A 25654-nucleotide genomic window follows, 5' to 3' on the forward strand; every position below is an offset into this window, starting at 1 on the left:
TTTATCTGTGATATTGATTTATCAACTGGAATAAAGATTACTTAGAGTTTTTGTTTCTTTTTTTTTCTATTTAAGTCAAATTTATTTACACATCTCTGCATCCCCAATAAACAGTAATACCCGTATTCATATTTTTTTTACTTTGATCCTATTTGACAAGTTCTGTAAATTACACAGTTGACCTGCCAATAACCTCTATTTACAAGGAAATATTAAGATAAGGGGCCGGTTGTCAGAAAGTCAAACAGATGAACAGTTTATGGCAGCGCTGTATCTTATCTCCGACAAGGAACTGTAGCGTCATGAAAAAAAAGAAAAACCTGAAGGCTCTCCTGCAGAACACAGCACAAACAGCCTCTCTACCAAGAAGTACTGTGTATACCGAGAGGAACTCAAACCTTGATCTGTACAAATACACCAGTACAGACTTATCACCAGGTCCAACCTGAATGCTTCAGTAGCCAAGTCAACACTGATTTTCACCTTTTCTTTAAATTATATATATTTGTTGGGCTTTTTAGGCTTTTATTTGGTAGGACAGAGTTAGACGTGAAAGGGCGACAGACAGAGAATGGTCATAGTATATGAACAGTAAATGAACAAAATGCAAAACATGCAAACTGTAGATCAGGTGGACAACCCATTTAGACACCAAACCATTGAGTAAACGTAAAAAAGTCATTTAGCATATTATTAGAAAGTCAGTGCGATCTTTGTACCACGAGTAATCAAGGAACCAGAATAGTGTCATCAGCGTAAAAATAGTGACTATCTTTCTGTCCCCAGCAGATCAAAATAGAGAGTCCTGTAATCTGGGGAATGTGTGTTGGTCAGCACGTGCATTGACGGTGTTAATGTCGTTCTGGGGAGCAGCCGGGGGTGAGGAGGTTTCAGGAGGCAACACGGCAGCCAGCACACCGGCTGCAGCTGAGGCTTCTGTCAGGGCAGAGAGAGAAATCTGTGAGAAAAACACCCGACCAATCGTCAAGCGATCAATTACAATTAGATAACGGCTTTAATCAGTGTAACAAGCTTTTTTATTTGTCCAGTCAAGCGATTTCATTAGAAATTCCCACACACAGGACATTTCAACTCGTTAGTTTTATATTAAAATGGAAGTTTAATGTTTTTAAAACCTCATAATACTGCAGCTCGTGACTGACGGACTGGACGTGCTGCCTGGAGATCAGCTCCAGGTCCTTCAGGGTTTCGGCCTTCCTCCATTTGGCTCTGTGGTTCTGGAACCAAATCTGAAGCGCACACAAACAAACACCCACATTTACATATGCACACAATATTTTTAAATGCCAATAATATATGTGTTGTTCTTAAAAAAAGAACTTATACAGAATTAACAATCAGTTGTACAGAAACCTGCCTGCGGCCTTTGAAACTACAAAGGATACAGATATCATGAGAAAATCATTAACACGTAGTGATATGTACGTTTAGGTGTATTGATGCTTCTATTTAGTCTATTTAATACTATCAGGCTACTGTTTGAGAGCGTTCACTGAACTGTTACCAGCCCTAGATTAACGAACGGACTCTTGTTAGAATGTAATCAGTTACGAAATAAGATCGAATGTGATTGCTTGTATGTGGATAGAGCCACGATGATAAGAAAAGGTATAGATGTATGGATTTCACACCTTTGGATGTTTACACGAGTGTGGCGCAAAAAAAAGTCACCCATCAATATATGAACATTGGAGAAATCTTGATTTTACAAAACCAACAAAAACCATCACAACTCCAGAGCTGAATGTGCTCCTACCTGTATCCGGCCCTCGGTGAGGTGCAGACCCGAGGCCAGCTGCTCTCTGGTGTTGACGTCTGGGTAGTGGGTCTGCTGGAAAACCTTCTCCAGCTCCTTCACCTGGAACGGTGTGAACGTGACCCTGGTTTGCCTTTTCTTCCTCTGGCCTGTAAAACAAAATCATTATCATCAGCATCATTTATGAATCCAAACAGTCTCTTCCTCTTTTACTTTTCAGCACACGACACTCACCGATGCAGTCTGACGCGGCCTTTGGAGACTCCTCAAGTAGTCGGGTTTGTGGAGGTTCTAGAGACAGAGTAAAAAATGGGAACATTGAAGTAAATATTTCGATTATTCAGAATCGTATTTCAGAATTAAAGGGTTAAAAAGGGTTTTAAAAACAAGCAAACGTACCTGTACACGAGTGCTGTGTCGATTCCCTGGTGTTCTCCTTGATGACGGACCAGCTCCGGTGAACTCTCTTCTCCTTTCGGACACACGTGGGCCTCCTCAGTATCGCTTCGATGGAATGGGATAATTTTTTGCATGGCTGAGAATCCCTTAGTTGATCCACGCAGGAGTTCTTCTCTGCATCTCCTCTGTTCCACATTTCCAGGGATTTATCACCGTTAATGACTTCAGAAGCAGTTCAAAATAAAATACCTTCCCCTGTTCTCTGACTTCTTCTTCTTCTTCTCGTCCTCTCTCTGTAAGGTGAGGACAGTGGGGTTGTCCTCTCTCTCTCTCTCCTGTCAGCCTGTGTTTGACCTGCATCACATGGTCATCAGGTGGGAGGAGCGAGAGGCTGCATTGCAATAGCCTAAACTTCTAAGAACACCGTTAGTCAGAATCCACTCATGTCAAGGTTTCCAGTTTCCCTCGGGAGCTGTTAATTCAAGGCGTGCTCATTGTAAATATGGGAACATGCTCTATAATGTCATATCTGCTCTTATCAGCTCCTCACAGACAGATTTATATTTTAAACAAATTCTGCTTGTGCTGTAAAACAAAAAGCACAAGAACAAATGTTTGCTTCATACATCTCAGGCAAAGTCTTTGTGGTGTTGTAGCTGGATTAACAACCTAGACGACATTAAACCCTGAATACGTATTTAAATGACTGCTTCTTGTTCTTATCACCAGGTTTATTGGAGGACAAATCTTTATCGCCTTAGCCTCAGTTTGCCCTCTCACACTCAAGTTCACCTCCTGGGGACAGTGAGAGCTCGAGCTGTTAGTGCCTCCTGGTGGTGGTGAGGGAGATCATGTTTAATTAGTTCAGGACGTTTCCATCTAGTGGTTTGATGTCCTACTGTATATTAAAGGATCAGACTTTGTAAATAAGCCTTTTTTTCACAGCTTGTAATAGCAGGAATTATCTGTATTTAATAACTTAAGCTTTTTTATTAATTGTTATTATATCAATATAGTGTCAATCTCCTTGAAATTACAGCTCTAATGTATATTCAGCAGCATTGATGTATTCTAAAAATGGAAAATAGAAATCAAAATTCTGCTCTTTCTAATTTTCCTCATACATAGTGAACAGAAAGCTGTAGGTGCTGTGATGCAATAATTTATTTCATAAAACAAAACAAATCATTTGCATTGCAACACGAGTGTAAATCCTGTAGGTGGCGCTGTTCTCCACCTCCCTCGTCACTAATGAGTCACAGACCGGTGACCTGCTTGAGTCACTTGTGGTCAGTGAGTAATCAAACAGGACAAAACAACAAAACGATAAAAACAGACACGGGAATTTAACAGCTAATTAAATCAACAAGCTGAGATGCTACCTCAGCCAAGGTTTTTAACAAACCGAGAATCAAAGGATATTTTTGTCAAGAAAATGCAGATTTGTCTTGTTTTTCTTTTGTTGACATGTGTCCCTCAGTGAAGTGGATGTTCAGTACAGTTTGTTTATTTAATTTCTACATGTGCAACACATTAATCTGCAGAAGTTCCTCCTTTACTCCGTTCACTCACGCTGCAGCAGATTGATTTCTCTGTCTCTGCGGCTTAATGTGATCATGTGAGCCTGAGTCACTGTCTGACCTCAAACTGATGTGAAGGACACAATAGGTTGTGATTTAATAGAAAGAAGGTTCCTACCTGATTTAAGGATTAAAGATGTAAAGTTAGTCGATTGATTTGTCTGTATTAATGAAATAAAAAGTCTTAACTGCTTATCACTCCCAGATCAACCAAATACAACTAAACCATTGTTAGCATGTACATACATAGTATTTAAAAACCGAGCCTCAAAGTAAATTATAAGAAAACTGTGTTCACTACCTGACATGTGATGGATCCTTCTTATGTGAGACACTACAGGCGAATAAGAGAAAATGTTCAAATAATAGATTTCAACATGAAATAGTGGATTATTTACTTATCCATAATATTTTTTTTGTAGTATAAGTTTTCTCAAATTTTAAGCTTAAAAATGCTAATCTTATTTAACCAGAATTTGTATACATTTCCAGATCAGACGTCTGAACTGTGGATAAAGCCAAGCATAAAATTCATATTTCAGTTTTTTGGGGCATTTTAGAGCCAAAGGTAAGTTAGGGAATCTGCTTTTATTACTTTATAAAGCATAACATCTGTGTCAGTAGCCATGAAAAGTCAAATTTTGCTGCACATGTTGTGCAAATCAGGCTTTGAATGTTAAATGCATAAAACCCCCTGAAGAATAGAGATTGCGAAACAATGGAAAGTTTTGGAGATTTCTGAGCCAGAGTATGAGGGAAAATCCAGAGTGTTGTAAAATAAACACTGAACATTTGAACTGAGTTCTTACATTTATATAACAGCAAAATAGCCCAAAATCTCCATCATTACATGATATAAGTGTTTTTGCTCACAGTCACATGCACCCAGGAGACCTCATGATGTCAAAGCCCTGCTTCTCTCTTTGCTTTTCAAGTTTCACGTGAGCTCAGTTTCCTATCTATTTAATTTAGTACTTATTTTCAAGCTTCCCCTCAGTATATTCCTTCCAACTGTTTGTCACTTAAACATACATTTTGGACATTTAACTTTTCTGGTTCCTTAAGTAATAAAGAAAATCAAATTACTAAAGGTCAGACAATAATCAGTAGTGGTTTCATTCTTACTGAATGACTGCTAGTTTTCCACGAGATTTTGAAATCTACCTGTTGCAAGGCTCTACAAATGGTAATGTTTGTTGGATGGTTGATTAGATGGTTGGTTGTTTGGTCGGTTGATCGGGTGGTCGGTCAGTTATTCGGACAGTCGAATGGTTGATTAGATGGTTGGTTGGTTGCTTGATTGGTTGGTCAATCAGTTATTAGGTCAGTCGAATGGTTGGTTGGTTGATTAGATGGTTGGTTGCTTGCTTGGTTGGTTGGTCAGTAAGTCAGACAGTCAATGGTTGGTTGGTCGTTAGATGCGATTAGTTAAAGTTGATGCGACTGTCCCTTAAAATAAGTTAAGGTGTTGCTTTTGCTTCCTCTTGGTATCATGCAGCTGCCAGTTCACGACCTGGTTCTTGAATTTGGAATAAGGAGAGATGCAGATTATCAATCCTGTGACAGAGGATGTGAAAAACAAACCCAGATTCGGATGCCAACAGTGTGTGACTCTGAATGTCCTCTGCTGCACTAGGAATACAGTTTCAGGGCTTCTTAATGAAGTAGATGGGGGCTGCTATCAAACTCTTAATTTAGAGTAATAATCCAATTTAATCTAATATCATTTTGCAGAAAGAAGAGCTTTTACGGTAAATTAGGAAATGAAGTTAACATTTACTGAACATTAACCCGACGTCAATGAGTGCTTTGTGCCATGTGACAGTTTGCCAACGTGATAGTCGTGGTAGTGTCTCCTCGCAAAACAAATATTTGGTGTTAAAGTTAGAAGGGAAGCAGTTGAGCTCGGACTTAAGGCTGTTTGGTAACTTGCCTCGACGGTGGAGGAAACAACAAACACAGGAAAACAGTAAGTACTGTCTTGAAGGGTTCTCGCTCACTGAACAACACTTTCAGTGATTTATAATTTTTTTTTAAGGTTTTCTTCTTCAGGCGTCTGAAAGGATTCTAGCATCAAGATTCAAATCTATGTGTTTGAGGGCGAAAGATAAAAAAAAGGAAGGAAAGGAATTTCCCCTGCCTGCTGGATGTTGCTTGGTCAGCTGCTGCTTCTGTCGTAACTTGGTTCACATGAGCTGCTGGTGGGACTCAATTAACAAGCACGGCAGTCTCATGTCTGAACTTGGCTCCTTTCTGACTGTGCACCCCCCACCGTCCTCCTGCATCCCAGCTCTCTCCCCTCTCTCCGTCAGGCTCATGTTCATGTCCACTCCCCTCTGACTGGTTGTTTTCACTTTTCTGTGTTGTTTTCCTGCCCAGACGACATCCGAGGCTGTAGGCTGACGCTGACATGGCTCCCAAAAAGGACAGTAATGGTCTTGACAACTATGCATTTGCAGTGAGTATAACTTTTATTTAATTATTGTAAAATGTAAAACACTGTTTTATTGTTTTATCCACTTTAGTTGATCATCACATTCCAGCATTATTATCATATAAAAATACAGTGATATACTTTTAAATTGTGTGAATGTGAAAAAAGCTGTAAATCTATGACTTAGTGAATTGTCTCTCCTCTCGTCCCTGAAATGGATAAAACATAGATTTGGATTTTTGTTAAATCTTTATGTAACACATCAGATAATACTGTAAATGTTATACTAGTTAATAATTGACAGCACATAGATGATCGAGCAGAGTATCGTCATGGATACGTGTGTACATTCCAGCTCCTCCACGCTGAAAATCCGCCTGTTCAGTCGGAGAAACGTAAGAAGAAAAGGTCTTTCTTTGTTGTGGTTTGGTACTTTGAAGAATAAACTGAAATAATCTTCAGGACTTCAAATCATTAACTTTTATGGAAAGAATTTGTTGTTTTCAGACCTGACAGGAAACACGTAATCCTACTATTGAAAATTAGTGAACTCATGTGACCGTGGCTTTTTGGTCACAGACCTAGTCTTGTGCAATCATTAATCTTCTTGTACGGCTGCTGGAGTGTCATGAGCTCACAGGCATTTGATCCCACTGCCTCACTATAATGAGCAAATGCTTAAACTCTGTAGTAGTTTTTTCTGGTGGGAGATTTGACCCATTTCCCAAAACAACAGAATCCCACAATGCAAAACCCCACGTGCCATCATTTCACATGCATGTTTCTGTCTGATCAACTGCAGCTTGAAGGACGCTCTCGTGATCTGCCCGACGCGAAAAGTGAAGATGACCTGGCCTCCTCCCAGGATGGAGATAAGCTAGCGTACTGTGTGACAGATGTACCTCCGTGGTACTTGTGCATCGTTCTAGGGATCCAGGTATGTCTGAAAGTCCCGTCCTGATCAGGAGCCATGGATGTGACACTGCCTCTGACGTTATATAACAGAGCGTGCAATGCGAACATGAGAGCTTCGGTCTGATGTTTCCTTCACAGTTCTTTTTTTTCTTCTTTTCATGTGTTTCTGATTGTGAAAATTTGACTCACATGCAGATGAGTCAGCAGCAAGTTTGTTGTCTTTGTTTAGCCGCTCTGACTTTCTGAGTTACAGTGTATTTGCACATTTTAATTTCCTTTTCTATTTTAAATGTATTTCATAGGGTTTACACTTACTGCCCTTACACAGTTATGTCCATCTTACAATAACTTAAAGATCAGTATGTGTTATTTATCTGTCTGTTCATGCAAATCATCCCCTAAAAGCAAATCAATTGTTATGGTAAGTTTTTCCCTTTGTGCATCATCCGTTAAATAAATGTATCTCTGGTGATTTTCCCTCTACCAGCATTGCTTGACTGCATTCGGAGGTATCATCGCCATCCCGTTGATCCTTTCTCAGGGCTTGTGCCTGCAGCATGACGGCCTCACCCAAAGCCACCTCATCAGCACCATCTTCTTCGTGTCTGGAGTTTGCACTCTGCTGCAGGTCACCTTCGGCATTAGGTGAGGAAGTGGTTAGTGAGTTGCTTGTGGGACGCTGAGGTGATGAAGTTGGTAGGATGGTCGTAGTGAGTGGTTTCTCCGTCTAAGATTAATTCACTTTAATTCGCTGGCTAAGCTTTTTTCGTGCCGTGCGGGGGTTTGTGCTTCAACAGAGAAATTCAGCATTAAAGCAGGAGGCATTAAAGTGGAATTAACGAGAAGAACAAAACAACCTCTCAGATTTGCTTCTAAATCTCTTTTGAACTGTTTCGCATTAAAGATGAACAGGAGAATATTTTTCAGTGTTAGTGGGCACAGCTTTGAATATAAGGATATGAGGGATTATTAAGAGATTATAAAGATGCTTCCAAACATCAAGGTATTTTGAGCGTTGATTGGGCCACAATGGCTCCAACCAATGACTGTATATAAAGATGGACAACATGAGTGCTCCAAAAAAGTGAAGCACCGGGGTAGCTGGCTGTAGTTTATGTCATAAACCTCGCCTCCTCCATGTTAGTAGATGGGACAAATTGAAGTACATGATAAGTACACGACAAATTAGTTTTCCCCAAAGATACTTTGTGTCATCTTGGTTCTTTCTTATCATGCTTATGATTGTTTTTATGATTTTCACGACATTACAATTGACAGATGAGACTGATTTGCGATTGGTCGAGCAGATGCATCAGCAGGACCCTGACTCCACATCAGATTCTGGTTCCACATGACATCATTAGCACAAGATGGCTGCTCTTGAAGCAGGGATATTTTGGCTTTATTTTTTCATGGTGTAGACATGTTGTCCATCTTTATTTACTGTTATTGGCCTCATCAGTGTTTTTACTCTACCCTACTTTGGAACTGCATCTTAATGTCACAGCATGATAACAATATGTAATGCAGAAAAAGTCTTTTGTAAAATGCCTAAACAGAAACTCTCCATAAGTCTCACAGTGTGTTAAATAATAAACAACCTACACAAAAATTTGCACACAGATAAAGGTACACAGGAGAATTGACATGATCTAGATGTTTTTGTTTTTCGATAACTACAAAACTAAACCATGTTTTGGAGCTCTGAACCCGCACTAAGTGTGTGCAGACTCGGCCTGGCTGAATATCGGTGTCACAGCAGGATTAGGGAAAGAATTTCCATCTTATTATGTTTGGAATCTTGTTCTAGCTTAATCCAAATTCCACTGCACCACTGACACTTTCTTATTTCTCTCCAAATAACTGGAGGTCAGCTGTAAGAGAAAACAGTTGGTTTGTTTAATGTTCCAGAGAAACTAAAAGAAAACAACACTAATTATTTGTGTCCCTTTGGATGAAAACACTGCACATATCCTTTAAAAGAGATTTTCTAGCTATGTGTATTTATTAGTTTAACATCCTGTCTGATTGTGAGGGATGGCTGTTGCACTTGTCATTGTAAATCAGGAAATTCTGCCTCTGCTACAGGTTGATGTGAATTGATGAAGCTTTACCATCTCTATTTCCAGGCTGCCCATCCTTCAAGGTGGCACGTTCACCTTGTTGGCCCCCTCCATGGCAATGCTGTCCATGCCGGAGTGGCAATGCCCCGCTTGGACCCAAAATGCGAGCCTGGTCAACTCCACCTCCCCGGAGTTTACAGAAGTGTGGCAGAGTCGGATGAGAGCAGTATGTAAAACCCATGATTTATTGTTTCTTAACCTAGTTTGTTTACTAATGAAAGGTTATTAACCACTTTTGACACCATGTCTGACTGTTCTTAATCCACCTTGACCATATCTACACAGATAAGGTTAAACGCATCAAATGTAGAGATCATCACTACACCCTGACCTGTAGTCACATTTTGTCTGCTGATCTCACGTGGCTGTCCAAATTTGACTGGAGGAGGTTTTGGGATTTTGGATGTGTGCCCAACAAACTGTATGGACACGTTAAATAAACACGGAAAAACACTTTTACACTGGAAGATAATACATTTTAGTGTTATCTGTGACTGTTCTTATGATGAGGACGACGGCCTCATCCGCCTTCCGATGCTCCACTTATAGAGGTCGTAGCCTACAATAGTTACAAAAGATGATGACAACAATCTTACGATAGGTCATAGCCTAGGATACCGGCAAGTGACCATTGACGTTGTTCAAGCTGGAGGACTTGTTGTCGTACTTTACCAAACAACTGTTTACGAATAATCTGAAAGATGTTCTCCTTTTTTCGTGATTCAGCGTTTAATGAAAGTAGCCTGTGCGACATTAGCAGCTGTGTTAGTCGACTCTGCCGGTTAGTTCACCTGCTAATCTTGCATCAGCATTATTATTAGCTGCATGTTCATTATTGTTGGCGTCATCAAGTTGGTTCAATCTGCACAGACTGGGTTTCAGAGGTTTTCGGCTTGAAGGGGCCATTTCTACCTTTCTCTGCGACTGTGTTTTATCATAATAAGACTTTAAAAACATGATTTTTTTTCCTCCACAATCAACTGATGAGTGGAACAAATTACAAATGCTCATTCTTTAGACCTTTCGGATGAAAAGAAGCAAACATTGTTCAACAATGTACGCTTACTTCATGCTAACATTTTAACATTAGCCACGCAAACCTAGTGTTGTTGTTGTGGTCGGTCATGCTAGTTGAATTATCTGTGTTGGAGTTGGACACCAGGCTTTATTTGTCCTACAATAATCTGATCGTGAAACAAATTGATGCTTCTTTGTCTGTGGTGGAAAATCACGTATTGCTCTGGTGTGAGAAACTTAACTATAGCTTCTTAAGCAGACCTACGAACACACAGTTGCAACAAGAAGGGCACTAAGTCAAGAAGATACCCCCAACAGTCCTCGTAAATCTAATCAAGCTGCAGCACATTACACGCACTCATGGAAGTTTCATGGAAATCCATTTGGTAGTTTGTGTGTAATCCTGCTGACAAACCAACCAACCAAGTTGTAATCAGCTAAATGTTTATGACAATGTGTTTTTTTCTAACATTTTGTCTTCTTTCTTGTGTCTGTCTCCAGCTCCAGGGCTCCATCATGGTGGGCTCGCTGTTCCAGGTGTTTGTTGGTTTCTCCGGCCTCATCGGTCTCTTCATGCGCTTCATCGGGCCTCTCACCATCGCTCCGACCATCTCCCTCATCGGACTGTCTCTGTTTGACTCAGCCGGCACGAGCGCTGGCAACCACTGGGGCATCTCTGCCATGTGGGTAAAACTCACAGAGCTTGTAATGAGTGGGATTGTTGGTGCTCCAGCAGATATAATGCATAGAGATACAAATAAAAGTCTGACATTATAATCTTTATTATAACTTCTGAATTTATTAGTGAGTAATACAACTTTTTCCAGTTTTAGTCACATTAATAAAATACTTTTTTCTACTTGTGGAAAAAGGAGCTTGTGCCACTTTAATGCATTTTTCTTAACATAAACATGTTTTATAGGTCGTGTTAAATCTGTCTCCTCCCTTTCCTAGAGTAAAGCCAAGTTTTAAAAATACTAATAAACTACACAACTGTAAAATTTTAATCTCTTTGCACGGCAGGAAATCCTATTAAAACTCCTGAGAACCTGCTCAGCCACAGCTTCAGCTACACATGGTGCAGTCCTGTAATAACACTGAACTCTTCTCTCTCACACACAGGACCACGGGACTGATCATCCTCTTCTCACAGTACCTCCGTCACGTACCTGTACCTTTTCCTACATACAGCAAGGATAAGAAGCTGCACACATCCCGTGTCTACATCTTTCAGATTCTCCCTGTACGTATATCTACTCTTTCTTGTTTGCTAGTGATGCATTTAAAGGTTCAGTGTGTAAGATTTAGGTGAAAGGGACCTATTGGCAGAAAGTGAACATAAAATAATCCTAGTGATGTTTTCACTCATGTCTAAATCATCTAAATTGTACAGATTGTTGTTTTCTCTTGTTTGGAAGGGGAGGGTGAGGTGAGGGGTGTTCAGCTGCAACATGCAACTTCACCACTAGATGTCACTAAATCCTACACACTGAACCTTTAACTTCAAACCTCTTGACAAGATGATGAAAGTCATTTTCTTTCCCCCAACGTGTCCACAGGTTTTGCTTGGAATCACTTTGTCTTGGCTCATCTGTTATATTTTGACGAGCTACAATGTGCTACCTGCAGATCCGAACCTGTACGGTTATCTGGCTCGCACGGATCTGAAGGGAGATGTTCTGAGCCGAGCTCCCTGGTTCAGTTTTCCATACCCAGGTAAGACGTCGCAAAAAAACTCCTCGACTGACTTTTCAACAGTAAGGAAGAATAGATTAAAAGAATTACATGCTACACTTTGTGATTCTCTGTTCCTTTAGGTCAGTGGGGGGTGCCGACTGTGAGCATGGCAGGAGTTGTTGGCATCCTCGCTGGTGTGATTTCCTCCATGATAGAGTCTGTCGGGGACTACCATGCTTGTGCCAGGCTGTCTGGGGCTCCGCCTCCTCCTAAACACGCCATCAACAGGGGTATCGGTATCGAGGGAATAGGCTGTCTGCTGGCCGGGGCCTGGGGAACAGGAAACGGTACCACCTCATACAGCGAGAATGTTGGAGCCCTCGGTATTACAAAGGTATGTGAACCTCCATGTTGGCTGGAAGATATTTGTTACCGTGACTACCAATTTTCCTCTTAAAATATATTGAATAAGAATGAATCTCTGAGCAAACACTGCAAAATATTATGTTTATGCAACTAGTTTTAACAGGTTTCTGTCTTGATTTTGCAGGTTGGCAGTCGCATGGTGATAGTGGCGAGTGGCGTGTTGATGGTCGCCATGGGTGTGTTTGGTAAAGTGGGCGCCATATTCAGCACTATTCCCTCCCCAGTGATCGGAGGAATGTTCATGGTTATGTTTGGGGTCATCTCTGCGGCAGGAGTGTCTAATCTGCAGGTACACACAACATCAGTCTTCATTAACTAAATATCACGTGACAGTGGCACTAAAACGTTCTTGTTTCTTCCTTTTCCAGTATGCAAATATGAATTCATCTCGAAACATCTTCATCTTCGGCTTCTCCATGTTCTCTGGCCTGGTCATTCCCAACTGGATACTGAAGAACCCCAGAACCATTGCTACAGGTGCATGAATAAAGTTTCATTATGTAATGTGATGGAAATCTTAGAATACACGAGGCTGGATTACCAAATTTGTCTTTGTGCATCTTAATAGGGGCTTTCTGCAGAAAGGATCAACACAGAGAGTCACAGGGATCTCAGAGTGTTGATGGAGATCAGTCAAATGCAAGGATCTTATATAGGAGAACTAAGGCTGTTATGTCGGCGCAGTTTGAGACAGGGAATAAGACACAGGAAACTGATTTGCATACGTTTCCTTTGAAGATAAAGCAGAAGTCCTTGGACAGTCAATAAGTAATAGAAAGGTCACAAATGTATTAGAAAGGCCAAACAGGTTTCAGTTCACAAACAGTTCAGGTCATAAAAGTCTCAGACAGGTATACAAAAAGTGACTTTTCAACCACACTAAGTTATTTTCCACTACAGTAATCAATATGTCTCCTGAAGCTATTTCTTGGAACAGATGTTTAAATGTTTGCATTGTGTTGTGTTCAGGTGTGGTGGAGCTAGACCAGGTGCTGCAGGTGCTTCTGACAACCAGCATGTTTGTGGGAGGCTTCTTTGGCTTCATTCTGGACAACACAATACCAGGTACTGAATCGTTACTGTATTCTTTTTATTTTCTACGTAATCTGTATCCTATCATCTTTAACTTTTGATCATAAGAGCCAGTAACCACAATTCTGTGACGGACTTTAGAACATAGTACTCTTAACCAGAGATCCACCAGAGCATAAAACGGGTCACACGTTATTCCAGCGTTGATCATTATCTCCCATCAAGTGACTGAGTGTTGAGTTTGCCACGGTTAATTATTTTGTGTTGATTCGATTAAAAAATAGGGTCAAAGCCGTTCAAATGGGGATAAGGTTTACAAAAGTGAGCAGTGAGTCAGCAGATAGGCTTCCTCACTTGATCCTGACACAGCAACACTGGACTATAGAAAAATCCAAGTCCCTCTGCTATTCTTCTCAAAGCAACCATTTAGTACTTTGGTCTGTTATACTATTAATATTGTAATATTGCTAAAACGTAGAAGTTAGGGAGACTGACATCAAAAACTTTACTGAGGAAAATCACAGATGCATCAAAATACATTTATGTTATATACATTACTTAACCTGTAATAACACAACCTACTTTATTTGTTTAATATTTTAGTTTTATTGAACTGAAACTTGAAAGTTTTTAATAACTAAGTGAGGCAAAAAGTAGAGTATTTGACTCTGAATTGTGCTGGAGAAGTATTTATTTTGCAGAGAGTGGAAATAATCAAGTGCAAGCATTTGACATACTTTTCAAGTGTTAAATTCAAAACTAGATTTCCTCTAGGGTACTTGAAACCGAGTCACTACGTGATCTGATTCCTTGAGTAAACTGCACTTGAATGATTAAACACCTTTAACTCTTGTCCAACAGGATCTAATCATGAACGAGGCATCCTCGCCTGGAACAAGGCTCACGAGGACGACTCCAGCAACACGCTGGAGAGCGGAGAAGTCTACAACCTTCCCTTCGGCATCAGCTCCTACTTGTCGTCTTCGCCGTGGCTCCGGTACGTACCCTTCTGCCCTCCCGGCGAGAAATCTGGAGTGGTTACCAGGTCTCTGGAGCCCAAGCGGCCGCTGGAAGGACACCCGGAACCTGCACAGATCATTGTTGGAGTCGGCCTTTGAGTTTCCATCTCGCTCCAGCATGCCATTTTTTGGGGGGGGGTTTTTCCAAAAACAATACCAACAGAGGCAGCTCAATCTGGACCTAGTGTCCTCTGTCAAGGACGCTGTACTGCAACAACGTGGTGCAAAGTATTTTCGAGTATGACTTTTCGAGGTGACATTTGCGGATGACAGCTTGCATAAGAATGGCACAATAATGATGATTGTACAATTAGTTTCCTCTGCTCTCATCAGTCAGTCTTGTGATCGCCCCCTGGTGCTAGTCAACAAACGTTGAAAAGACATGTGAATGTAACTCATTACGACGTAATTCAACATACATGTAAAACCAATGTATAGTTTCATGTATATATATATATATATAGTACCTCAAGTTTGAATCAACATTTGCTGTGACAGTCCACATTTTAATGATCTTTTCATTATCAGTCCATGCACTTTACTTCATTTTGGTGACACTTCCTCTCAGGCTCCTTTTAGCCGTCAGCATCCAGGTTTATGTCTCTTCACATAAACCAGAACAACCCACTGATCTTTTTTTCCTACATGCATATTAAAATATCAATATCACAGAGCCGTTGTGTCGCAGTACCTGTGTCCGTTCACTTTGTCCCCGTCAGATCCTGCTTGATGGCTTTGTACAGGCTGACGAAAGACTCTGCCCAGACGTCTCGCTGCTGTTCAGAGGTGGAATCGACCATCTGCTGGGTGATGTACACCAAGGTCAGCAAAGTGCGCTCGAAATCATCCTGGTGCAGGAGACCAGTGTGATCTGAAAGGCCGGAGACGAGCCTAAAAATGTCCGTCAGCCTCCTGGGGATGATCTCCTCACAGATGACCTCCAGGTTTTGTGTCTTGCGGAGGGAAGCCAGCTCAGCGTCTCTCACTGAAAACTCCCCGCTGGCCTGGAAGTGAATGCCAGTCAGTAGGATCTATGTGGAAAAACAGAGAGAGGAAATTGTTCTCACGGATCGTTCAATCTTGAGGTTTTGCTCCTGTTGATATTGATAATGTCTTTGTTGATAGATTCACCTCAAATAATAGATGGACATCCTCGGAGGAGTTGCAGAAAGTGGGGTTCACCACGTCTGCAGCCCCTCTTTTTGTTCGGCTGGCGGCTGGGAACAGTGCTGGTGGACACAGAATATGAGAAACGGAGAAAATTAACGTCAAACACTTTCCCTGCAGGTTGATCTCATGTTTTTCGTCTTGTGATACACTGTGACGGACCCAACAGGCCTCTATAACTTGGATTGCCTGTGTCAAGGGAATAGCAAACTCAAAACTGATTATATGCAATGAAATGCAGGTTTCTCTGGTTCGCTCTGACCTTCTGGCACATGTGACACCCAGGTCCATCACCGACACATACTGCAGCTAGTCTGTGATATACACGCTGTACTCGTCAAACCCTGAGACCTCTGACCTCACAGACGACTTCTATCTGCAGGCGATGAGACATGACCCCCAACTTCAAAGTCGGCAGAGGAATCAAAGGGGAAGCAACACATGGACGTTACAGCAGGTTCCAGATGAGTTCAACATGCAGTGCATGGACTTAGAAACCCAGCCTCATTTTCACAGCATTCCTTAAAATCACAATTTAGAGACGGGCGTTAGTCACAGCAGAGCTTGTGCTGTCAAAGAAAGCTCAGAGTCAGAAGTCCCCTCCCCCTCGTTGGAGCACGAGGGAGAATCCGAGTAGACGTGACTCAAATACTGTGATGTCACATCGCATAAAAGGATAATGATTATACATAATAACTTGCTTACACAAGATAAATGTCAATATCATGTGCGCACAGGATAATTTACTAAAAATGTTCGTGTCTCTGACGACTTTAGATGAACACAGCCAACACGATGAATGAACTCAGCTAATCAACTTTTATTTACACCTTAGAATCTCATCACATGGAATTCCTGCTGCTCTTTAAGCCACAAAAAGCAACTTACTTCTGTTTTAAAACATTAGCCAATGAATAACTATGGAGATATTAACGTGTTAATAAAAGTTATTATCAAGTTATTATCTCGTCACAAGATTAAACAAAATAAGACTCCGTCATTTTCCTTTGGATCGGCTCAAAACCTATTTCACCCAATGAAATATATAAAGAGTTTAAGATGTATAATTAGTGTTAGCATAAAATGCATGTTGATATTTTGTGGTGCTACTAAAACCATATATTATGAAGATGACTATGAAGGTCACTGTGTATGTCGTGCATCTCGAAGGGGAAGATGTCTGTACCAAATTTCATGGCTAACTATTTAACAGTATTCAACACTTAACCACACGGGGGCACAAGAGGAAGAAGATCACCAAAGTCCATAAGATTGATCCCTTGCGGAACATTAAACAGCAACAGAGGGTAAAAAAAGATGGACGCCATCGCCGCTCTTAAAAAGTGAAGCCAAAGCGTTTTGAGCGCCCCCTGGTGCTTGGCTGCTGACTAAATAAGGTCTTTAACATGTGAATGGACATCTGATGTTCAGGAGCAGATACTTTGAGCCAGGCTGTAGTTTCACTGATGGTCCACGACCTGCTGATGTAAGTGTTTTTTTCTAAAAGGGTAAAACACTAATGAGGATTATGAGCTTTCTGTGCTTTGCTCTCACGGCACAACTCCACTTGCTCGGCGGCTCCAGTTCACAATAAGAGGTTATTATTTTGGGAACGTGGACATATTTAGTCATATCATCAGTAAACTGCACAAGGAATATGTTAACCAATATCAAAGGCATGAGTCAGGGCCACATGTGTACTGGGCAGTGATGATTCCTGCTTTTCTTGGCAATGTTTTCCTAAGTAGTCCTTGAATTTCATTATTTCAGACAGACTTTGCCCATAACCAAACAGTTGTTGCACTGTCTCTGTCTAAAGTGTCTTCTGAGGTAGTGGTAGAACCAAAGACATTTGATTTGAAGGGTGGAGCTCCTCCATGTTTGGGAGTAGGAATGTTTTCATGTGGAATAAACACACTGAGTCATTCTACTGGCAAAAATACGATTACTGAATCCTTGTGTTCACTGAAGTTTCAAAAATAAACTAAAATATTAGGATCATTCTTTTTGCTGGTTTATTATTCCACTGCTGTGAATCAATGTTCAGCCAAGAATCATCCAATAACTGTTCCATAAAAGCCTGTTGGATTTGGATTCAGTTAAATTTAATATTTTTTAAACCTCTGACACAGAAGTAATGTTAGAAAATTCTCGCGTAGCTCAGACAAACGTATAAAAATAAGAACGCCACTAGATATTCTACTTGCTCTAATTGGACACAAAGAAAATCATCACATGCAGGAACTGGACTCTTTGCATCTAATATAGACATGAACTAGATTAACACTGACCTCTGTATTACCTTTAGTGTGAGATTGCGTGACACCCACTCTGATGCAGCAGTAGAGAAAGCCCACGATGACCAGCCTCAGAGGAAACATGGCGTCCAGTGTCTCGGCTCCTGACTCCTGTGTCTCTGCCTTACAGCGCCCAGCGTGCGTTCCTTTACTGTGCATACCTGCAGCCTCACATTAGCGTCGCCGTGTTACTCCTTCTCCATCAATTCTGTTCTCTGTGTCCGTCTGTCTGCATGACTGTGTTCCCCCCCCCCTCCCCCCCCCCCCTCCCGTCCACATCTGATCTCTCTCCTGCTCTCTCTCTCTCTCTCTCTGAAAACCAGCTGAAAGCATTTTAGTGCTGGTTCGGATGGTTCTCATCACTTTCAGTCATCTGCTCCAGTCTTCTGAACTCACCGTTCACCGGCTTCATGCTGATGACACCTCGTTGTCCTTCATCTTCATCACTATGCAGCATCTTTTTTTTTTCATTTTCTGATTCATCTTTTTCTCATCTTCTCTTTTAAAAGTCTTTATCTTTGTCATCTAACTTAATAACACTATATGCATGTAACCTTTAGCCGAAACCCTAAATCCACTGCTGATGTTCATGTTCCTCATCAGTGTTTTCAGTCATAACTTTTTAAAATTTGGATATATACTGTAATTTAGTCGCCTTCAGAAAAATATGTAAACTTGTACTTTGCGTATTATTAGACTCTGGCTCGAAAAGTGAAAGAGGGCAGCGTTCGTTTCCAGGAATATTTTGGCTTCATTGCTGGATATTGGGAGGAGGTGGAGATGTGTTGTTGTTCTTTATATACAGTTCATCCCAGGTAACAGCTTGTGGTGTGAAAGATTTTCCATTTGTTGCTGTTGCCGACTTTTAAAATACTCTTTCAAAAATAACCTCTAAGATTTGTCTTGGCTTCTCTTTCAGGGCTGTAGAGCTGAAACTGTGAGAGACACAGTTCACTGTCCCTCTGGGAGCTGGGTTGACGCACCTATGAGTCCCTCAGTGGGTTGGACCACTTGTGATGAGTCAGGATTTGTTCACCGGTATGAAAGAGCTTTGTTTGTGCTCTTCACGAGGACAAATATGGAAAGTTCACACTCAGAGAACATAAAACCAGGCTACGTGCTGTTTGTAATTACACAATTCACGCTCGTGAAGTGCTGGACAGAAATCATGCGCAGGCCCCACAAAGAAAGACTTTGTTCACCACTTGGCACCATCACACCTTCTCCACTAGCCGGAGGACCAGTCCCCAGAAGTGCAACCACATAAAAACATTTTTTATTTGTTTTAAAACTAGTTATACAATTATTTATTCCATTTGGACACACACACACTGATGCCAACGTGTGAGCACAGCACACACGTACAGTTTCTAGATGTTATTTCCGTACGTCTGTCCCTCGGGGTGCGTTTCTGTGATGGTCAGAGGGAATCCAGACACTGGGAAGAGATCTGTGGCCTCTGCAAACCCCCAAATAATTTCCTTTTTCAAACCGGATAGGGTTTGTCTATTTCATTATCCAATTTTAATAAAAAGGACAAAGGACAAACACCTGGCCTGGGATAATCGGTCAGTCGCTGAGGCCCTGATGTATATAATGTTGGAGTTGAACTTGAGGTTATGGAAATGCAAGACAGGCGGACAGGACATGCCTGCAGACTGACAGCTGCATGTTACACAACAGAAAAAAGTAAGTGGCCACAGACCTCTGTGTCTGACAGTGTCATTACATGTGGCTTCTTAAAGACGGCATTTTGAGCAAAGTAATAACATCAGTAACGTACAGTTTTTTCCCCGATGAACCAAAATTGTGAGGATTTAAGTTTCTAAATTCAGAATTTACTGTTATTACAGCTGTGGAACAGCACCATAATATGCTAAAATATACCAGAGTAGCATATATCTCATTTAATCAGTACATTTTCACTTTATGTCTCGGCTCTATTTCATCATAGAGTGAAATATTGTATTGTGCATATTGCTCAGACAAACGTATGATCATCGTTTACAGCTGAACATTAAATTAAATTAGTTAAAATCCCATATTTTAAAATATACCCTATGATTTTATACCATTGCTTTTACTACTTAATACATAATAACAACTACTTTGTTAAAAAGGATTTCCTGCCGTTTTTATTAGGTTATCCAGTTGCTTCATGGGAAATGTAGGATCATGGCCATGCTAGGGAACAAATAATAAAATACTATGACATTACAATTTCAATACAGATCCTAAAATCTGTAATAATATTTGTAATAGCCCCGGTTCTCCACTAGATGGTAGCATTTATCCGCATTACTTTCCTTTAACTGTGAGCAGCCTCAGCCAAAATGTTCAGTTGGGTTTTTATACTTAATTATCGATAAGATGATAACATGGGAACTGTGTATGTAACGTGAATATAATATACATTTTATCTCTATTTGATTTCAGATCTGATTTAGATAAAAATGCCTACACGATGGTAAAGATACACCTAATTCATGAAAGCTGGGACTTTTGAATCTCGTCCTAAACACACACAATCTTGTATGAATTTCATTTTTCAAGACATCAGCATTTTCTCTGCTATAGCAGCCAGAAACTGGGGAGTTGCCACTTCACAGCCTGGTTGTGCTGCCGACATCCCAGCATGCTCACCGACCATCTGTCGTCACCGTGCAGTCGAACTGTACGCTGCTGTCTTCAGGCCAACCCCGCTTTATGATCCGTTTGAGCCACCCTCTCCATTCGCAAGTGATACTAACTCAACATTTCTGACTTCTGGGACACGGATTCTCTGTAACACATCACAGAGTCAGACATGTCGAACCCGTTGTCCATCTGTTCTTCATAGACACAGAGCACAAGAGCACAAGAGCACAAGAGCACAAGAGCACAAGAACACAAGAACACAAGAGCACAAGAGCACTAGCATGACCATAATTAGTTGCGTGGGGAAGTTTGAAATCCCTGCAGACTACAGACAGAACGTAACTTTCTGAGACGGACTGCATCCAAATCACGACCTAAAATAGGAGTGTGGGAACAGAACAGACTTTGGATTCTGGACCGAACACAATTACAGCACTTTTGACAAATGACCCGTGTTTATACATGTTGGGTTTGAGTTGCAACGAGGATCCAGCTCTATCAGGAGCTGAAGACAGCGACTGTATTGTCTCAGACTGATGAGAATATATACGAATGCCATGGTGGTAAATTCTCTCTCTCTCCTGAGACACAAATGCTGTGTGAGCAAGAAAAGAAAAAGAAAATAGTTTATACTTTTCATTGTGTGGAAATAAAATACAGATGGTGAGAATCTGGTGTTAAATATACAAAGTATTTTCCTCTTTTTGAGTTCTATGGACATCTCGGGCTGAGAAATATATATTAATCTGCAATATTTTCAGTTCAGGTCCAACTCAAAAGGTCATTACTTTGAATTTCACATTCATTATGCATAAATTATTAATTGGAGTAGGAGTGTTATGTGCTGCGCTCATAATTAGTATATTCATTATATATTTACACCGCGCTGTTTACTGGATGATGTTATATCACAACTTTTCACTCTACTCTATACGACCATATCTGATTCACTGCAACTGTTTTGATCATCATCAAACAATTTCACACAAGTGCAGTGGACAATTTCAACTTTTGTGCACTGCTGTAATTTTCTGTGTTATTGTTCTTTTGTTCCCATTTTGTTTAAATTTTATTCTATTACTTTAGCTGTATTTTCTCTGCACCTGGGCTGATCTAAAACCCAAATTTCCCCCATCGGAGATGAAGGTTGTTATTTTAAGTAAATTAAAGCGACACTATGCTACTTTATTTTTTTTTTAAATAGCAGCTTCTAAATTATTTTGATGGTTTAATGTCTTGAAAAATGTTTCCTGTTTGATTCCCACTCCTCACTTTGAACATTCTTGCTCTATGTAACTGAAGCATAGTCACAGATTCAATTGTCAGAATCAGGTCCAGCAAGTTGAAGAGTCAAGCTGAACTGTGGATCACTTTAAAAGTCTTAAGAAGTCATTAAAAAACGTTTATATTCAGCCAGGAAATCTTTTAAATATTAAGAATTCTGAAACGAGTTTGGTGGATTTGTTACAGGTTCAGGAAGCCGGGGATCATGGGTAATATCCACCGTTTGGTCGTGTTTCAGACATCGATAGACTTTGTTTATTCTCGACATGAAAACCACTTCATCGCTCACACACAGAGAACAAGAGAATTTATCACCATGTGTGGCTGCAGAGGGCGCTGTTGCTCAGTGAAAGCTGTGAAAGTGTTGCTTTAATTTAAAATTAATTTAAGTCATAAGGATAAAACAAAAAAACTTTTAGTCTTAGTTTTTACATTTCAATGCATGAAAATAATAATAGAAATATGATTTTAAATTGAAATAAAAATAACCCTTACCCATATGAATTCGATTTTTTCTGTATTCTGAAACTTACACACATTGCACAAGTTCTTCATATATTATTGTCGCTCTTAAGCTTCCTAGAGTTTACACAGAACAAGAAAAGGCAAATCCTTCATTATACAGTTTTGAGTTATTGCTTTTAGTTTCCCTCAGCCTGGTTATTCAAAGATTTCAATCTGGAGCGCCGCGCCTGCAGACAGAGACACAGACGGCCTCACATTCTGGGCCCTTCCTGCCTGAATCCTCCGCTTATCTCCGAGGACGACAGATGAGCCGTCTGCAGTGGCAGGGCCTCCAACGTGCCCCTCATCACTCACTTCTCCCACTTCTTTGTTTGTGTTTGTGTGTGTGTATGTGCACGTTTATTAGAAAAGCTATACTCTGTGTCTGCAAATCCTCGTCCAAATCCACCGTAGTCACTTATGGTAAATCCAAGGTCTTTCTGTTGCTTTCTTCACAGAACCCTCCTCCTCCTCCTCCTCCTCCACGTTCCCTCTGCAGCTCTCTGTGCTGCTGCTGCTTCCTCTAATCCACCTTCACCTTGAAATGGACCATCTACAGGCAGTCGTCTTCCTGAAGGATCAGAGGGAGAATGTGTAGAGGAAAAAATAATTTGTTTTCATTACTTACATCAGTTTACATGTTTCCTCTCTTCCATCTCTTTGAAGCAAGTTTGGTTCCACTTCTTTATCCTCGTTAAGCTGTGGTAACGTCTCAGTAATCAGGGCAGGTGACCATGAGGCTCAGTTTCAGGCTGCAGGACCAAACTAAGAAGGCCATGTGCACGCAAAATCATTTGTAGTGTCTGTTATTTCAGGTAGTGCTAATTTGTCAGGTAAATCTTGTTGTAATTAGTTTTTTGATTCTATAAAAACAGGGGATATTTGAGCTTTATTTCAGTTCATCTTTATATACAGTCTGTGGTGTCGCACATCTGGCAAGACATTTGAAATCGTCTTTTAATGATCATAATGTTTTACTGCCTGCAAAATATTACACAGACAAAGAGGTTAACTTGCAAGTTGCATTGGATTGAAGTTTTCAACACTTTGCTTCTGCACACACGTTCCCAATCCATGTTTCAACATATTCTCTCCAAGCTGTACGGGGCTGACGTTGCCACCTTTATGTGGCTTTGGAGTCGATACCCTAATAGACCCAGATTTCATTGACATTACAATTAAGGCAATTGGCTTTTAATTTGAGCTCCTTCACAGGCTAATGGAGATTATATCAGCCCCCTTCAGCTGCTGTTGTTTGTTTCACAACATCTTCTCCCTCTCATCCACCTGAGTTCCTCAGTTCTTTCTCTTTTACTTTTTATTCAGTCTTTTCAGCCGTGCAACAGTTACATGACAATGTCGGCCTATAGGTGAGTTATCTCAATGACTGCAGGATGGATTGCAATGAAACTTTGTACAGATCTTCATGATCCTCAGAGGATTGTGCTTAAAGAGACTTTGACGATCCTCTACTGATTGTTTTAGGGTCAAAAAGATACCAGCAGAATTAATCATATTCCCTCTTTGCCTCTAGGGGTAATTTGCACATGTTAGAACTTTATATCTGCTCATCAGCAGCATGTTAGCTTTGTCATTGTGAGCGTTAGCATGCGGACATCAGTGTTTAGCTCGAGCACAGACTCCAGGAGCCACCAGTGCTGCTGTGAACTCTCAGTCTCTCTGTGCCGGAACGTCTCTGTTTCTGGGCGACAGGTTCCGACCTTGAGCTTTTGAAAGAGAAGCCTGATTCTTATCGCTCTGATGGCTTTCTCTCTCTCTCCGCCACTCACTAAGACGTAAGATGTCAACTCGGTCGCACACTGTTTGATGCACACACAGGTTCTGTGCACAGAGACGGAACACAGAATAGTTTCAAGTCTGCAGATTTAGAAAATAGCTGTGCACTTGGCGTCTTGCCTGTTATGAATCAGACGAGCTGAGCTCAAACGGAATGAACCGGGACTCGAGTGTCTTTACAGTGAACAGGTTGAGCTGCGGCTGGTACGTGGGAGGAAGAGATACGGGTCAGTTGCAGGTGATTGATGGTGTCGCCTGCGGTGCTGTCACTGAGTAATTGACCTGAAGTCATCTGAGTTGTCTTTTATTGAATCAAGCATCTGTAATGAAATCATAGAGCCGGGCAGTGCTAAACGCAGGAGTCCGACTCTAATGCAGCAAGAGTGATGAGAGCGCTGCTGCTCATGTTTCATGTTCCCTGTCTGTGGGTTGGTGGTGGGACAGCACTGGAGGACACAGTGGTAGTAATATCAGTTTAATGATTCATATTCTGAATTCAGAAGAAGAAGCTGATATAGACATTTTTATGGCAGAAAATGGAGAGTATTTGTAGTTTATGTGCGAACAGAGTCATTATTTTAGATGTCAAGGTATCTGTGTTATATAATAAAAGTGGGCCGTTTTATTTATTTAGCTCTTTCAAGTGTGTTTTCAAACACAAAGTACTTTTCAAGTGAAAAGAGAGAAGAGTATAAATTAAATCAGAGAATGAAACATACATGAATATCAAACAGCACTGAGCTCATACATCAACAAATGGATGTACAAGTAAATTGTACATAAAATAATGTAAAATAATATATATCAAACAGCGCTATGCATGTTATATTGTTATATATAAAATAAAATAAATAAAATAGTGTGAATATGTATATCTTACAAGATAAAAATAGGATAAAATGTGACTTCAAAGAAAATATGCTCCATTACAGCAGGAGAAATGAAAAGGAATTAGCAAGATACGGTGCAATTGCAAAGGATAATCTTTTCGTGAAGTGAATATACAAAGTGTATCTTTATGTAATTATATAACAGCTTACATTAATACAGAAATGATGGCATTATAATGGCAGTATTGACGACATATTGAATTTGAATGTATCATGGTGGCAGCGGTGTGAACTTTACTTTATCTCTATTTGTTCTTTGTACATTTTGTATAAAACAAACAGACCTGCAACTTTTCTATGACTAACAATAAAAAACTCCTGTGTTTGATGACTACACCGGTCTCATGACGGGAAGCCTTGTTTAGCTGGAATCAGATTTGTTAAGTCTCGGGCATAATTTTTCCATCACATGCAACAAAAACTTCAACCAAAACAACTTTTCTGTCTACGGGTGCGTCGGGTGGGTGGCTCACTCTTGCTGTGGTCTGACCACTAAGTGTGTCACGCACTAAAAGGGGGAGTTTATTGGTTCGGCTTGTAAGCAGGTATCAGGTTCTTTAGTCTACTTACTGAAAATGAGCGTGTTGAGTAATCCGATAAATTTCATAGCCTCAGGGAGCAAATCACTGCACAATGACTCCTCACTTTCATTTGTTTTCTCATGCAGCTATTCTCATCC

The 25654-nt window shown here is 40.6% G+C and overlaps 3 protein-coding genes across 6 annotated transcripts; 1 reads left to right on the top strand and 2 right to left on the bottom strand.

Moving 5' to 3' along the window:
* Nucleotides 1–686: 686 nt before the first annotated feature.
* Nucleotides 687–2788, bottom strand: LOC117763214 (homeobox protein aristaless-like 4). The gene is made up of 5 exons (XM_034588175.1): nt 2177–2788; nt 2012–2068; nt 1778–1926; nt 1137–1250; nt 687–936 (listed from the first exon to the last, which is right to left on the bottom strand). The coding sequence occupies exons 1-5, from the start codon at nt 2370–2372 to the stop codon at nt 769–771; spliced, it is 684 nt and encodes a 227-aa protein (XP_034444066.1). The 5' UTR covers nt 2373–2788; the 3' UTR covers nt 687–768.
* Nucleotides 2789–5558: 2770 nt separating this feature from the next.
* Nucleotides 5559–15061, top strand: zgc:110789 (Xan_ur_permease domain-containing protein). Of its 3 annotated transcripts, XM_034588899.1 has the most exons (13): nt 5559–5725; nt 6136–6214; nt 6993–7127; nt 7593–7750; nt 9235–9394; nt 10747–10928; nt 11368–11488; nt 11805–11961; nt 12063–12316; nt 12473–12637; nt 12717–12825; nt 13318–13413; nt 14242–15060. In XM_034588899.1, exons 2-13 carry the CDS (start codon nt 6167–6169, stop codon nt 14496–14498), a joined length of 1842 nt encoding a protein of 613 aa, XP_034444790.1. In that variant the 5' UTR covers nt 5559–5725; nt 6136–6166; the 3' UTR covers nt 14499–15060. The 3 variants fall into 3 exon arrangements, with proteins under 3 accessions (XP_034444790.1, XP_034444791.1, XP_034444789.1); XM_034588900.1 differs by lacking the exon at nt 5559–5725 and having other exon boundaries at nt 6100–6214; nt 7647–7750; nt 14242–15061; XM_034588898.1 differs by lacking the exon at nt 5559–5725 and having other exon boundaries at nt 6100–6214.
* LOC117763631 (protein FAM180A-like) lies at nt 14221–18072 on the bottom strand. Of its 2 annotated transcripts, XM_034588902.1 has the most exons (4): nt 17869–18072; nt 15531–15628; nt 15091–15430; nt 14221–14466 (listed from the first exon to the last, which is right to left on the bottom strand). In XM_034588902.1, exons 1-3 carry the CDS (start codon nt 18020–18022, stop codon nt 15101–15103), a joined length of 582 nt encoding a protein of 193 aa, XP_034444793.1. In that variant the 5' UTR covers nt 18023–18072; the 3' UTR covers nt 14221–14466; nt 15091–15100. The 2 variants fall into 2 exon arrangements, with proteins under 2 accessions (XP_034444793.1, XP_034444792.1); XM_034588901.1 differs by lacking the exon at nt 14221–14466 and having other exon boundaries at nt 14957–15430.
* Nucleotides 18073–25654: the final 7582 nt, after the last annotated feature.

The sequence above is a fragment of the Hippoglossus hippoglossus genome, chromosome 6 (genome assembly GCF_009819705.1).
Source record: "Hippoglossus hippoglossus isolate fHipHip1 chromosome 6, fHipHip1.pri, whole genome shotgun sequence".
In the NCBI taxonomy this organism is placed as follows: domain Eukaryota; kingdom Metazoa; phylum Chordata; class Actinopteri; order Pleuronectiformes; family Pleuronectidae; genus Hippoglossus; species Hippoglossus hippoglossus.

What these genes read in the sequence shown, in the direction of transcription:
- LOC117763214 (XM_034588175.1), bottom strand. Translation starts at nt 2,372, where the DNA reads ATGTGGAACAGAGGAGATGCAGAGAAGAACTCCTGCGTGGATCAACTA. An exon ending in GGCCGCGTCAGACTGCATCG is followed by an intron (nt 1,927 to 2,011) that starts GTGAGTGTCGTG and finishes TTTGTTTTACAG; the next exon opens with GCCAGAGGAAGAAAAGGCAA. An exon ending in TCACCGAGGGCCGGATACAG is followed by an intron (nt 1,251 to 1,777) that starts GTAGGAGCACAT and finishes TGTGCGCTTCAG; the next exon opens with ATTTGGTTCCAGAACCACAG.
- zgc:110789 (XM_034588899.1), top strand. Translation starts at nt 6,167, where the DNA reads ATGGCTCCCAAAAAGGACAGTAATGGTCTTGACAACTATGCATTTGCA. An exon ending in CACTGGGGCATCTCTGCCAT is followed by an intron (nt 10,929 to 11,367) that starts GTGGGTAAAACT and finishes TCTCACACACAG; the next exon opens with GACCACGGGACTGATCATCC. An exon ending in ACATCTTTCAGATTCTCCCT is followed by an intron (nt 11,489 to 11,804) that starts GTACGTATATCT and finishes ACGTGTCCACAG; the next exon opens with GTTTTGCTTGGAATCACTTT.
- LOC117763631 (XM_034588902.1), bottom strand. Translation starts at nt 18,022, where the DNA reads ATGCACAGTAAAGGAACGCACGCTGGGCGCTGTAAGGCAGAGACACAG. An exon ending in CACGCAATCTCACACTAAAG is followed by an intron (nt 15,629 to 17,868) that starts GTAATACAGAGG and finishes TGTGTCCACCAG; the next exon opens with CACTGTTCCCAGCCGCCAGC. An exon ending in ATGTCCATCTATTATTTGAG is followed by an intron (nt 15,431 to 15,530) that starts GTGAATCTATCA and finishes TTTTCCACATAG; the next exon opens with ATCCTACTGACTGGCATTCA.